We start from the raw sequence: 12,602 nt of genomic DNA, 5'->3' as shown, positions 1-12,602 counted from the left end.
TGTGGGGGAGAGCCTGTTCCAGATGGAGAGAGAGCAACAGGTACGCACCTGCAGTTTCATTTCTATTTTATTTTTGTAAGAGCAAAGTTTTATCTTAAGTTTATTTATTTATTTTTGAGGGGGTGGGAAGGGCAGAGGGAGAAGGAGAGTGAATCCCAAGCAGGTTCCACACCGTCAGCATGGAGCCCAGTGCGGGGTTCAAACCCACAAACCGTGAGATCATGACCTGAACCGAAGCAAAGAGATGGACCCTTAACAGACTGAGCCACCCAGGCGCCCTTACACCTGCAGTTTTAAAACACATTTTTCATATTACCCTGTCTGCTACACTCCTGTTTCTATGAAATACAGGAATTATAATAAAAGTTGGCGACTTTAAAAAAAAAAAGTGAGAAATCTTTTGCTTTATGTACTTCTCTTTTAAAGAATAAAATATGGGCTTTTTATTCTGAGCTGATTGCCATGTTTTAATTTTAATCCTGAAAAAGAACATTTGGTCCATTGACAGGAAGCGGGGAATAATAATTTCATATGGCATCATTGGACCGGACCTTCCACGAGAAAGACCATGAAATACCTTTGGATGATGTTATAAATGTAGGAATAAAGAGGAAATCTTGAGAGTTCCTCGAGCCCGTGCAGAAAAGGAGATTAAAATTTAACTTCTGGTCATGGACAACTACAAGAGTTTGGAGTGTTCATTACTGCATCAAAAAAAACAAGGTTTTTGAAATTTGCTTTTAAACTTGTACCCGTGTCTGTCCTCCAAGAAGCACATGCCGAGAGGTAATTAACTGCGAAACTGAAACCAGCCACTCCCACATCTGCATTAACCTGATTTACTATTCCATTGTCTTCACTTGCATAACTTTACTATTCCAGGAGACTTCTGTTCAGACAAATAGCTTTTTAAAAAAAATTTTTTTAACGTTTATTTATTTTTGAGAGAGAAAGAGAGAGCACAAACATGGGAGGGGCAGAGAGAGAATCCAAAGCAGGCTGCAGGCTCTGAGCCATCAGCACAGAGCCCAATGCAGGACTCGAACCCACAAACCATGAGATCATGACCTGAGCCAAAGTCGGACCCTTAACTGACTGAGTCACCCAGGTGCCCCTCAGGCAAATAACTTTATTGTTCATTCCAGGAATTTGTTTGAAAGATCATCAATTCTTGGGGCACCTGCGTGGCTCAGTTGGGGTTAAGCGTCCAACTTCAGCTCAGGTCATGATCTCACCCATTCATGAGTGGGAGCCCCACGTCAGGCACATCAAGCCCCATGTCCAGCACATCAAGTCTGTGCTGACAGCTCAGAGCCTGGAGCCTGCTTCAGATTCTGTGTCTCCCTCTCTCTCTGTCCCTCCCTTCCTCGTGCTCTGTCTCTCTCAAAAATAAATAAACATTAAAAAAAAAAAAAAGAAAGATCATCAACTCTTTGTTAGAAGGTATCAACATTTTTCTTACCAATACTCTTGGGACTCCGTGCCTCCTAATCCTTTTCTTGCTATTTCCACCAATCCTAAATCACTATTATGTCACTCCTCATTGAAGGACCTGTCTTAAACCAAACTTCAAAATCTCAGTAAGAACAGACTCTGCCCTTTCTTCTTTGAGACACAACAAAGTTCTCTTGAGGTGGTAATTCTCCTGTGCAACAGGGAGCAATAAATTCAATTTTATCTTGGTGGTGGTGATATTTGGGCACTGGCATTTAATACATGCAAAAGATAGGGCAAAGTCAGTGAAGGAAACAGAAAGGACCTGGAAGAGGTGGAGGGAGCTGTTGCCCTCAGAAGTTCTGAGGCAGGATACAGGGAAAGCTGGAAAGGAGGAAAGGGAGAAGGAAGGTTAGGCAGCAGTCCAGTTTTCAGAGAATTTGATAAGGCCAGTGGGGACTTACCTAGTCAAATTCAATCATTCCTCAAAGTAGTCCTACATTTTGCAGGAACCCTACTGCCTTGGTGCCCCTGGTGAGCTCAGTGCACATCAGCCATGGCTGGACGCATTTTGTGGGAAGCAAGGCCTCAGCATCACAGTGGTGACGGGTGTCAGAGCAATCGTACCTTTGCAGTCCCAGTAGGAGATGTAAAGACACATTTCTCCTAGCTCAGGATGCCTGATGAGCTAGCCTCTGAAAAGATACTTGCAAAAAGTGTTACCTTCTGAGAACAAGCATATAATGAATGAGAAAACTCCAAAGGAGACTAACGTTGATTTTTGAATGAATTTATTAATTATAAAAATCTAGTGAAAGCAATTGGGGTTTTTCTGCACTGTTAAATATGCTAAAGACAATATCAGTTATTCAGTTATGAAAAATTAGAATAATTTAGAGTGATAGAATTTGAGAGTCCTTATTACTTTGTTTCATTTTGTTTGACTACTCACCAACTGATGTTTCCAGCTTTTGACAGTGCTATGGGTTGAATTGTGTCTCTCCAAATTCATATGTTGAAACCCTAACCCCCAAAGCGACTGTATTTGGAGATAGAACCTTTAGGAAGGCAATAAAAGTTAAATGAGGTCATAAAGGTAGCACCCTAATCCAAAAGGATTATTAGGCTTGATGAAGTTATGGGGTGATGGAGGGTTCGTGGGGTCCCAAGCCAACGGCCAAGAAAGAATTCTTGAAGACATCATTGGTGCAAAAAGGTGATTTTATTAAAACATGGGGACAGGACCTGTGGGCAGGAAGAGCTGCACTGGGGTTGGGGGGGGGGGGGGGGGACTGTTTTATGGAGTCCAGGGAGGAAAAGTCAAGAGGGAGTTTCCAAAGAGACTTTCACATGCTAAAGACTTACTGGAGGCCTAGCTATTGTCAAGCTAAGGTTGTTTTTCCCCCTAGCAAGGCATTAATATTAAGACAGTAGGGAGTTCCTGGACTTCAGGCTATGATGAGATTGCATTTTTCCGGTAAACTTGTGGAGACTCTTACCAGTTTAACCATTTGGTTTTTTTTGTCCTTTCCTGTTTTGGAGTAGCTGGGAGTGTCCAAGGAATATCATGCATGTCCCACAGGGGGAGGGGATGTGTACTAACTTGTACTTCACCCTCAGCTTGCCTCACTCTCCCTCATCAGGCTTATAAGAAGAGAGAGGTGCCCAGTTGGCTCAGTCAGTAGAGCATGCAACTCTTGATCTCAGGGTCGTGACCTTGAGCCCCAACTTGGGCATAGAGATTACTTAAAAAAAAAAAAAAAAAAAAACGAGAGAGAGAGAGAGAGAGAGAGAGAGAGAGAGATTTCCCTTGCCCTCCAGCCTGTCTATGTGCTATTTTTATGTAGCTTTGCCCCAGACCGCTAACGTTAATAGGGGAACTAGCAGAACTGCTGGGCAAACAGTGGTGCTAAGCAGGAAGTCTCAACAGTAGAAAAACTACACTTTCTCCTACGTTTATTGGGCTCCTTCTCCTCAACTTCTATTTTGAGGTTGCTCCAATCTTACAAGAAAAAGAAAGCCTCACCTGGGGCTTTATTCCATTGTTTTTCATCGGTCTCCAGCCTTCCAGTCCCAGTAATCAGTGCACTCTGGTTTCTTCCACCATCACCATGCCTACCTGCAACTATTCACAATGAGCTAAAGAGCCACCTTCTAACTCAAATTCAAAGGATTCAGTCCCCACCTTGATCTCTTGGGAGAAGTTATCACTGCTACACCCTTCTAGAAACTTACTGTCCCCTTTTTTTATATATATATATATATATAATATTTTTTATTATTTTAGAGAGAGTGTGTGCACAAGCAGGCGAAAGGCAGAAGGAGAGAGCGGCAGAGGGATAGAGAAAGCTAATCTTAAACAGACTCCACTCTCAGCCCGCCAAGGCTCAACCCCATGACCCTGGGACCGTGACCCAAGCAGAAATCAAGATTCGTACACTCAATCAACTGAGTCACCTAGGTGCCCCATTTGTCCCCTTGCTTCTACGACACCAATCTCTTGTTCTCCTCTGACCAGGCCTCAAGTCTCTTTCCATTCCACCAATCCTTAAAGGTACGTGTTTCACGGGGATTTCATCCTTACTGCTTTTCTTATCTCACTCTAAAGGCTTTCTGTGGGTGATCTCACCATCTATGGCTTCAACTCCTGGGCTCTTAAGTGTTTGGCCCTGACCCTACTATGAACTCCAGGTCCACCATTTTATTTGTCTACAAAGTGACTCCCCCTGGGGGTTCCACAGGCCACATCACAATTATATGTTCTGACCTTAACTCAGTGTTTTGTGTTCCCTGAGAGCAGCATTTGCACCTTATTTGGTACTGTTATCCACCAGTCACAGAAGTCATCCCTAGACTCTGTACTCTCCTCCCTCCTTCGACCCTTAGATTTAATCTGTCACTCAACCCTATGGTTTCTGTCTCTTTCATGATTCTTTTCCACCATCACTGCCCCCACTTTATTCATTGAGAGAGGATTAGAGATATGCATCAGAATCACGTGTGTGTGTGTGTGTGTGTGTGTGTGTTATGCCCCTCCTCCAGAGATCTGAACCAGCATATACCCTTCCTTACCTGCATTGTTCTTACTCTTCCCTGATCTCCAGTCCATCTCCCACACGGCTGACAGAAAGACCTTTCTTTTCAAAATTTTTTTAAAAATGTTTTTGAGAGCGAGCACAAGTCGGACAGGGGCAGAGAAAAGAGGACAGAGGATCAGAAGCAGGCTCTGCGCTGACAGAAGACAGCCCAATGTGGGGCTGGAACTCACAAATTTCGAGATCGTGACCTGAGCCGAAGTCAGGTCAACCGACTGAGCCACCCAGAATGATCTTTCAAAAATGCAACCTTGATTGTACTGCAAACTGTCTGCTTATTTTTTCAAAGGTTCTTCAGAACCTTCAGGTTCTTTATCCTGAAGAATAAAGTCCAAATTCCTCTGGAAACCCTTCATGCTTTGGTTCTTGCCAGTAGCTTCCACCTCATCTCTTGCCACTCCCTCCTGGGCACCCTGCACTCACGCCTTATCAAAGTGTGGTACTTGCTGTTCCTGGAACATCCGTCCTTCTTTGCCTTGCTGTTCTCGGTGGATATCACCCCTCATTCCTTCCTACTTAGAAGTCACCTTGTTCCAAAAGCCTCTCCTGATTTCTCCAGGCAAATAGGAATTCTCTGTGTTTCCACGGTACCTCGTTCATATCATGATTCTATATTTATTATCGGATAATTATATTTGTGTTTATACAACGTCTCACCCACTAAACTGTGAACGGACTGTTCAGTTCATTGTTGTACGTGCCCTAATGTAGAGCCTGGCACAGAATATGTACTCAACAAAATGCTGACTGAATGAAATTTTGAAATGAGTAAGTTTTATATTTTTCTGATTTCTTAAAGTACACAGTGTTTAATATATCTTAAATAATACTACTGACCCATTCTCAGGATAGAATTGCCCTCTAAAACCCTTTTAATGATAACAGTTTATATTTAAACAGTACTTTTAACTTTTCAAAGCACCTTTCCCCCAACACTTATTACAAGTATTTCCAAACATATGGAAAAGAAAAAGAATTGTAAGTGAACACCCATACACCCATCACCTAGATTCTAATTTGATATATTTGTATATTTGCAGAATACTTTTTATGGGCTAATTTTGTTATCACCTTTTATTTCATGTAATGACTGAGGTATGATTCTATGTTTTATAGATAAGGAAACTGAGACCAAGAGGGCTTAATGACTTCCTAAGGAGATTATTTCCTGGAGTTGTGATCAACTTGTGCCAGCTGACTCATCCTTACCTTCTGGGTGTTAGATAAATAACCCTCCTCTGAAAAGTATTTTGAATATTCTTGCTAATGAAAAGCTTCCAATTCTGTAAGATAGGAGAATCAGCAAAATCATGGGAAAACCAACAAGAAAACATTTCTAGCTCATAAGTCACTCAAAGAGGAATCCAATCTTGGATATTCTTCCCCCTTAACGCGCCCCTCCCCCCCACTTCATTCCTGGTTAGTCATTTCCGGCCCAATTGGAGAAGTTTCTTCCATTCTTTTCTAGTACCAGATGCAGATCTAAATTATCTTTCATTTCAGCTGGTCAACTCTCTCCTGCCTTTTCTTTTTTAATGTTTACTTATTTATTTTTAGAGAGAAAGAGAGTGCGAGCAGGGGAAGGGCAGAGAGAGGGAGAGAGAGAGAATCCCAAGCAGGCTCACACTGTCAGCACAGAGCCCCATGAAAGGCTCCATCCCACAAACCATGAGATCATGACCTGAGCAGAAATCTAGAGTGGGATGTTCAACAGATTAAGCCATACAGGCGCCCCTCTCCTGCCTTTTCATGTGCCAAGAATACACGACCTCCAATTAAAACATGACCCTAATTCATATCTTTGCCTAGCTCACAAAACATCAACCACTCTCATTTTCTACCAAATTAAGTCTGGTATAATCTCTGCCATCCACACTATAACCTATCTAAGCTTCTGTCTTCTTACCTTAGCTTCCATCCTACATAACCAAGAAGAGTTGTTTCCGCAAATACAACCAGGGCTTTCTGCTTACTTCCTTTCTTCGTGTATAAATCACCACCGCTCCCCTCCCAAATTCCACATGTGTTGAATTCTAGACCTCCTAGTCATGGCCCAACTCAAATGCCAATTCTAATAAACCTAGAACACCCAAGCCGGTTATAACCTCGATTATCACGCTTGTGGATCTTGTGGCACTGATTTTAATCTACCTTGTAGAGCTTTATAGTCTTATTTCTCTTGCCATCTTCTGCCCCCTTTGCTTGAGTAGAGCACCCTTGAAGAAAGGGACATTGTCTTATCCATCATGGCCTTCGCACACAGTCGGTGCTTTACACGCTCAATTTCGTTTAACGAAACATATACTTCCGAAGGGACCGTTGGCGAACGCCCTTTGCTGTATTCACACATACACTCACACGCACATACAGATGCTGTCTTCCACCTGGACACACACACGTGTCTCCAGGGCCACAGCCCCGAACTGTCTCGGGATCCTCCGCCTGTGGGCGCTTCCATTCCAGCCAGCGGAAGGGGAGGCTCATTCCTTTAAGACACTCTAACAGATACTTGTTACTTTAGATCTTCTACAGCCTCCGCCCTACGAAGAGCTTAAGATCTCCTTCCTTCAAAATACTATTATTCCGAGTCAGGGAGCCGCAGCCTGGTCGCGCCGGGGTCCGGTCCCACGGATCCCCCCTCCTGGTCCCGTTTGGTCGCGCCCGCTTTGTCAGCGCGCTGCGCTAGCCGGTTACCCTCCAGCTCTCGCCGGCCGGCGGCAGACCGAGCTGCTGCTCCCTGAGCTGCCGTAGCTCCCGCGTCTCCCTCCCGGGCTTGTCTGCTCAGCACTGCCCTCAGGCCTGGGCTGGGCGACTAGGAGCCTGGGAGCATCCGCTCAGAAGGTCCCCGAGAGTCTGCTCGTTTCGCCCGCCTCGGCCTCGGCCAGGCTCCGCTCCTCCCGCGCGCGAGGGGCCTCGGCGGTTGTGGCGGCGGCGCCCGGCATGTATCAGAGCCCGCGGCGGCTCTGCTCCGCCCTGCTGCAGAGGGACGCGTCCGGCCTGCGCCGCCTGCCCACCCCCGGGCTGCGCCGCCAGTCGCCTCCGCCGGCGGCCGCCCCCCGGCCCGCGTCCCCCCGGCTCCTGGCGGCGGCCTCAGCGGCCTCGGGCGCCGCGAGGTCGTGTTCCCGAACAGGTGAGTGCGCGGTACCGGGCGGAGAACCCCGCGGCTGCCGACCCGCGGCTGCCGACCCGCGGCCGCCTCCTGGGGACGGCGGGGAATGAATGGGAAGCCCGGGGCTGCCAGGGTGTGGGGGTCTGGCCGGGAAGCCGGCCCTCCTCTCCCCGAACAGACGACTCTTCCCGTTTTCCGCTTTCCCCTTGCCCTGCCTATCCTGGGGTTTGCGTCCAGTAAGAACTGGAACACCTTTCAGGGTCCCGTTTGATCCTTGGATGCGGTGCCTTTGGTATTTCTCGCTCTTAACGCTAAATCTGCCCCTTCCAAGGCCGCAAATTAACTTGTGTCTGTTTTACTTCCTATTGCGCTAATTAAGCAAATTTTGTGCAAAAAAAAAAAAAAAAAAAGCCATCGAAAGTGGTATTTTTTGATCATGGAGCTTGCATGATTTAGATGTTATGAATTTCTTTAAAGTTATGCTGACTACATGATAACACACATTGACTGGTTTTACATTTACGTATTTGGATTTTTCCGGAGTCTTCCACTCTTACTACTTAGGTCAATCTGTGTGTACTGTATACCTGGGTTAAGATCTTGTAAAGGCGATGCCTTCGTTTGTCAAGAGCCAATGTGATACATCACATACATACCCTGGACTTTACCTTTTTTGCCACCTCCGTTTCTGCCTGAGGACACATTGCCGAGGCTAAAAATTACGTACAAAGTAATGATACTGTTTTAAATAAGAATGAAGGTTCTCTTTCAAATCTGGCAATTACTACATCACACTAAAAAGTGTATCTTGGCCATGCTCAAGTTAGGTTATTGCTGTTTAAGACCTTTGTATAGCCATCCTAGGTTATAAATGCATTTTCCTCAGAAAGTTTTGGATTGATTTAAGAACTGAGCAGTAGAAAAAATATGTTTAATGGGACTTTCTTTTATTAATGAAAGTGATAATCTAAAATCTAAACGTGATTGAAGCCAAGACTTTAAACTCTTCGGGGTTCCTGGGTGGCTCTGTAGGTTAAGCCTCCGACTTCAGTTCAGGTCACGCATGATCTGTTTCTTGAGTTCGAGCCCTGCTTGGGACTCTACTGACAGCTAGGAGCCAGGAGCCTGCTTGGGATTCTGTCTCCCTCTCTCTGCCCATCCCCCACTTGCACTCTGTCTCTCTCAAAAAACAAATAAACATTAAAAAAAAAAAAGACTTTAAACTCTTCTCAGATTATTAGCAGATGTTTAGGCTGAGATGTACCTTTAAAATTAGGATGCTAAACTGGTTACTTTAGACTCAACTCCATATTATTCTTTACAAAGGGTGAACTTGACAGTCCTATTCAGCTTTTTTGGTTTTTTGTGTTTTATAGTGTGAACATGTCGATTACATGAAATTCACAGGGTTTCTTTTTTTTTTCCCCCCCCAGCTCTGTAGGAATTTGGCACATTGTGTGAAAATAGCTGTTGGGATGAGTGCCACCTAATAACTGTTAGTGTTTTTTCTTGCTGGAAATTTTCAAGAGGAATGTTGTTTGGTTTGAAGAAGAAGAGGTAAAAGAGAAAGCCAGTTAGTGTCTTCTCCAGAACCAGCTCAGATCTCAAAGTCCCTTAGGCAGAGTTTGTCCGTAGTTACATCTTGGGAATACAGATAGCTTGTGTGATACAGATAGCTGTGGTGTTGGCTGAGGAAAAAAGGTCAGGTTAGAGTATTTGGAACATTAGGCTTTTGACACAGGTATTTAATGAACTTTTTAAAAAGTCTCTGAAACCCCCTAGTTTTACAAATAAAGAAACTGAAAGGCTTTAGGATGCTTATGATATCATAGACAGTTACTAGAAATCTAGGCAGTTTTCCTTTTTCATGCAGTTTTAGCTTCAGCTACTTGTTAGAGAAGAAATGTGAATACATTCATTTACTCATTGCTGGATCACTCATTCATTCAGGAAGTCTTTGCAGAATGCCTTACACACACTGTAGGTGCTTTATTACAGGAAGTAAAAGAATGTGAGCCTTAGTCTGCCTTTATAGAGTTTACTGCCTAATAAGAGAGAAGAACTTACAAAAAGAAATAACTGTTGAATGAAATGAAACACCTTTTATTCTCTTACAGTTAGAGGTTTGCTCATGACACAAGGGTGCCAGAGATGGGGAGGTCCCTTTCAGCAAAGGTGATCTTTTTTAGCCTTCAAGAAGTAATTGGTATTTGAGCTGGGCCTTGAAGCATGGTTAAGATTGAAAGAAATTAAATCATTTTATTTGGGAAAAGGCAGGAACAAAAAGGGAAAAGCAGGAAGCATCGAAGCAGCTGGCAGGGTGAGAGAAGAAACCCCCAGTAAAATGTTTTCCAAAGAGCCCCAGAACCAGCATTCAGTGCTTTTAAAAATGGCAGACTAATGGATCCTACTAGAGACCTATTAAAAGAATTGGTTCCACATTACTTAACAGATTCCACATTACTTAACAAGCTAACAATAAGAATAAACCTCCCCATTATTCTTCCATGCCCCAAAGTTTAGACATCTGGCAAGAGAAGTCCTCAGGTAGCTGAAAGCTACTCTTCCCTCCAGAGAGTCTCTTGTCGAGGCTTGGGGGTAGGTGATGAGTCCCAACCCTTGACTCCATTTGATAATCGTTTCCTTCCTAACGTAGGTCCCTTGGCAGTCCATCAGAGGTCACTAGAAAGACGAGTACAGTCATCACATCCTAGGTTATTAGAATTTAAAGGGGAACTTGGAAACAACTTCAGTGTTTTGCTGTCTTTTCTCACACAAGGACAGCACCCCCATAAAGAAGCAGCAATTGCCACGGTTACTGTACTGGATGAAATGCCATCGGGAGTCATCTGTGGGTTTATAAGTGCTGTCTTCCAGATCCCTCCTCCTCAGATAATTAAGAGTTTGGCTGAATGACTGTTCGCCACCCCTGGAACATGTTACTTTTTTCCTTGGGACAGTTTTAAAAGCAAATACCAGCTCATTTCAGGAGGTGGCTTTATTTAGTATGTCCCTTAACTCTGAGTAAGCTGTTGATGAGAGAGAAGAAATGGGAAAGCTTGTAATTATCAAGTTCCTACAGAATAAATTGCTTTCCTTGTGGGAGAACTAAGGTATCATTTTCCTGTAGCATTCAGTGCTAATAGTTTAAATAGTGAGCTGTTGGGGGTGTTTGAGTTAATAACCATAGCTCCAGAATCACATTCAACACATTTACATATGAACCTTTGCAAAGCATTTAATCTTGCTTACTGTCTCAACACTGGACTTGACCTAGAAAAAGTAAAGAAGATAAATTGACATCATTCAGTCCACAAGTTTTATTGAATACAGTATACTTAAAAGGCCAAATATTGTATCACATGACTAATTGTGTCAGGAATTGAGAAGAAAGAGAAATCAGTGTGGCTGGATTTGTTGGGAAGCGAAGTGCTTTTGAATAGGTGAAAGGAGGGTACATCCCTGGAAGGGAGCACAGTGATGACAGGCAGGGCGAAAAGACCACATGAGAAGGTGGCAGGTATGGAAGCAGTGATGAATGAATACCATCAGAAAAGATGTACTTCTAGAATCTGGGACAGTTGTTAAAAGACAGATTTCTTGTCTTTCACCTATGTACTTGAATCATTTCCTCCTAGGAGAAGCCTGGTGTGTGTGTGTGTGTGTGTGTGTGTGTGTATTCATTTTGAGAGAGAGAGAATATCCCAAGCAGGCTCCACACTGTCAGCACGGAGCTCAAACACATGGGGCTCAAACCCACGAACTGCCAGATCATGACCTGACCCAAAATCAAGAGTCGGGACGCTTGGAGGCTTACCCAACTGAGCCACCCAAGCACCCCAAGTTGTATATTTAACAAGTGCCCCAGGTGATTCTTTCTGGAAAACTTGGCGAGTATTTTATAAGCTCCACTCCTCCTTTCAAAAGTATTTATTTCTGGAAAATTTGAGAAACCTGGGAGAGGATTCTGGAGGAGTGTTAAGATCTTTGAACTTGGGCTCCAAGGCAATTTAGGAGGCCTCTGAGTAAGAACATTTACCTGAACAAAAAGCAGGCTTTAAGAAAGGGAAGGAGGGGCGCCTGGGTGGCTCAGTCAGTTAAGTGTCTGACTTTGGCTCAGGTCATGATCTCACAGTTCATGAGTTTGGGCTTGCGTTGGGCTCTGTGCTGACAGCTCAGAGTCTGGAGCCTGCTTCAGATTCTGTGTCTCCCTCTCTCTCTGCACCCCCACCCCCACTCACGCTCTGGCTCTCTCTCTCAAAAAATAAACAAACATTAAAAAAGTTTTAAAAAAAGGAAAGAATTGGTGCATTTAAGAAAATTCAGTGAGGAAAAATTTGAGACTGACATTGTAATGGAAGTGTAGCAGTGTGGATAAATGTAGTATCATGTAGATTTCAATGATGTTTACTAATGAATAGGGCGATTTCCAAATTTTTTTGGAAGGAGGAGGTAGAAAAGAGGAAGTGTCTATATTTTCTTAAATTCTTTTTTTTTTTAAGGTTTACTTATTTTTGAGAGGGGGGGAGGGGCAGAGAGAAAGAGACACAGAATCTAAAGCTCTAGGCTCTGAACTATGCTTGACGCACGCTCAAACTCATGAATGTACGATCGTGACCTGAGCCAAAGTCAGCCGCTTAACCAATTGAGTCACCTGGGCACCCCTATATTTGCTTAAATTCTTTTTTTTTAACGTTTATTTATATTTGGGAGACAGAGAGCAGGGGAGGAACAGAGAGAGGGGGAGACACAGAATCCAAAACAGGCTCCAGGCTCTGAGCTGTCAGCACAGAGCCTGATACGGGACTCGAACCCACGAACCGTGAGATCATGACCTGAGCTGAAGTTAGTCGCTCAACCGACTGAGCCACCCAGGTGCCCCATTTGCTTAAATTCTAATCAGGATTTATATACTTGAAAATGGTTATCATACTTGAATAAATACTGAGAAATTCAAGGATAAT

At 43.9% G+C, this 12,602-nt stretch overlaps 1 protein-coding gene across 1 annotated transcript in view; it reads left to right on the top strand.

The window, feature by feature from the left end:
* The first annotated feature begins 7,247 nt into the window (after window positions 1-7,247).
* Window positions 7,248-12,602, top strand: part of NOCT (nocturnin) — a 28,731-nt gene continuing 23,376 nt past the window's right edge. Inside the window, exon 1 of the mRNA XM_030313054.1 lies at window positions 7,248-7,659. Within this exon, the coding sequence (XP_030168914.1) occupies window positions 7,470-7,659 (190 nt within the window). The 5' untranslated portion in view covers window positions 7,248-7,469. The remainder of the gene's footprint in view (window positions 7,660-12,602) is intronic.

This window comes from Lynx canadensis, chromosome B1 (genome assembly GCF_007474595.2).
Source record: "Lynx canadensis isolate LIC74 chromosome B1, mLynCan4.pri.v2, whole genome shotgun sequence".
In the NCBI taxonomy this organism is placed as follows: Eukaryota; Metazoa; Chordata; class Mammalia; order Carnivora; family Felidae; genus Lynx; species Lynx canadensis.
The sequence above is the reverse complement of the archived record's forward strand: the minus strand, read 5'-3'. Positions and strand labels throughout refer to the sequence as shown.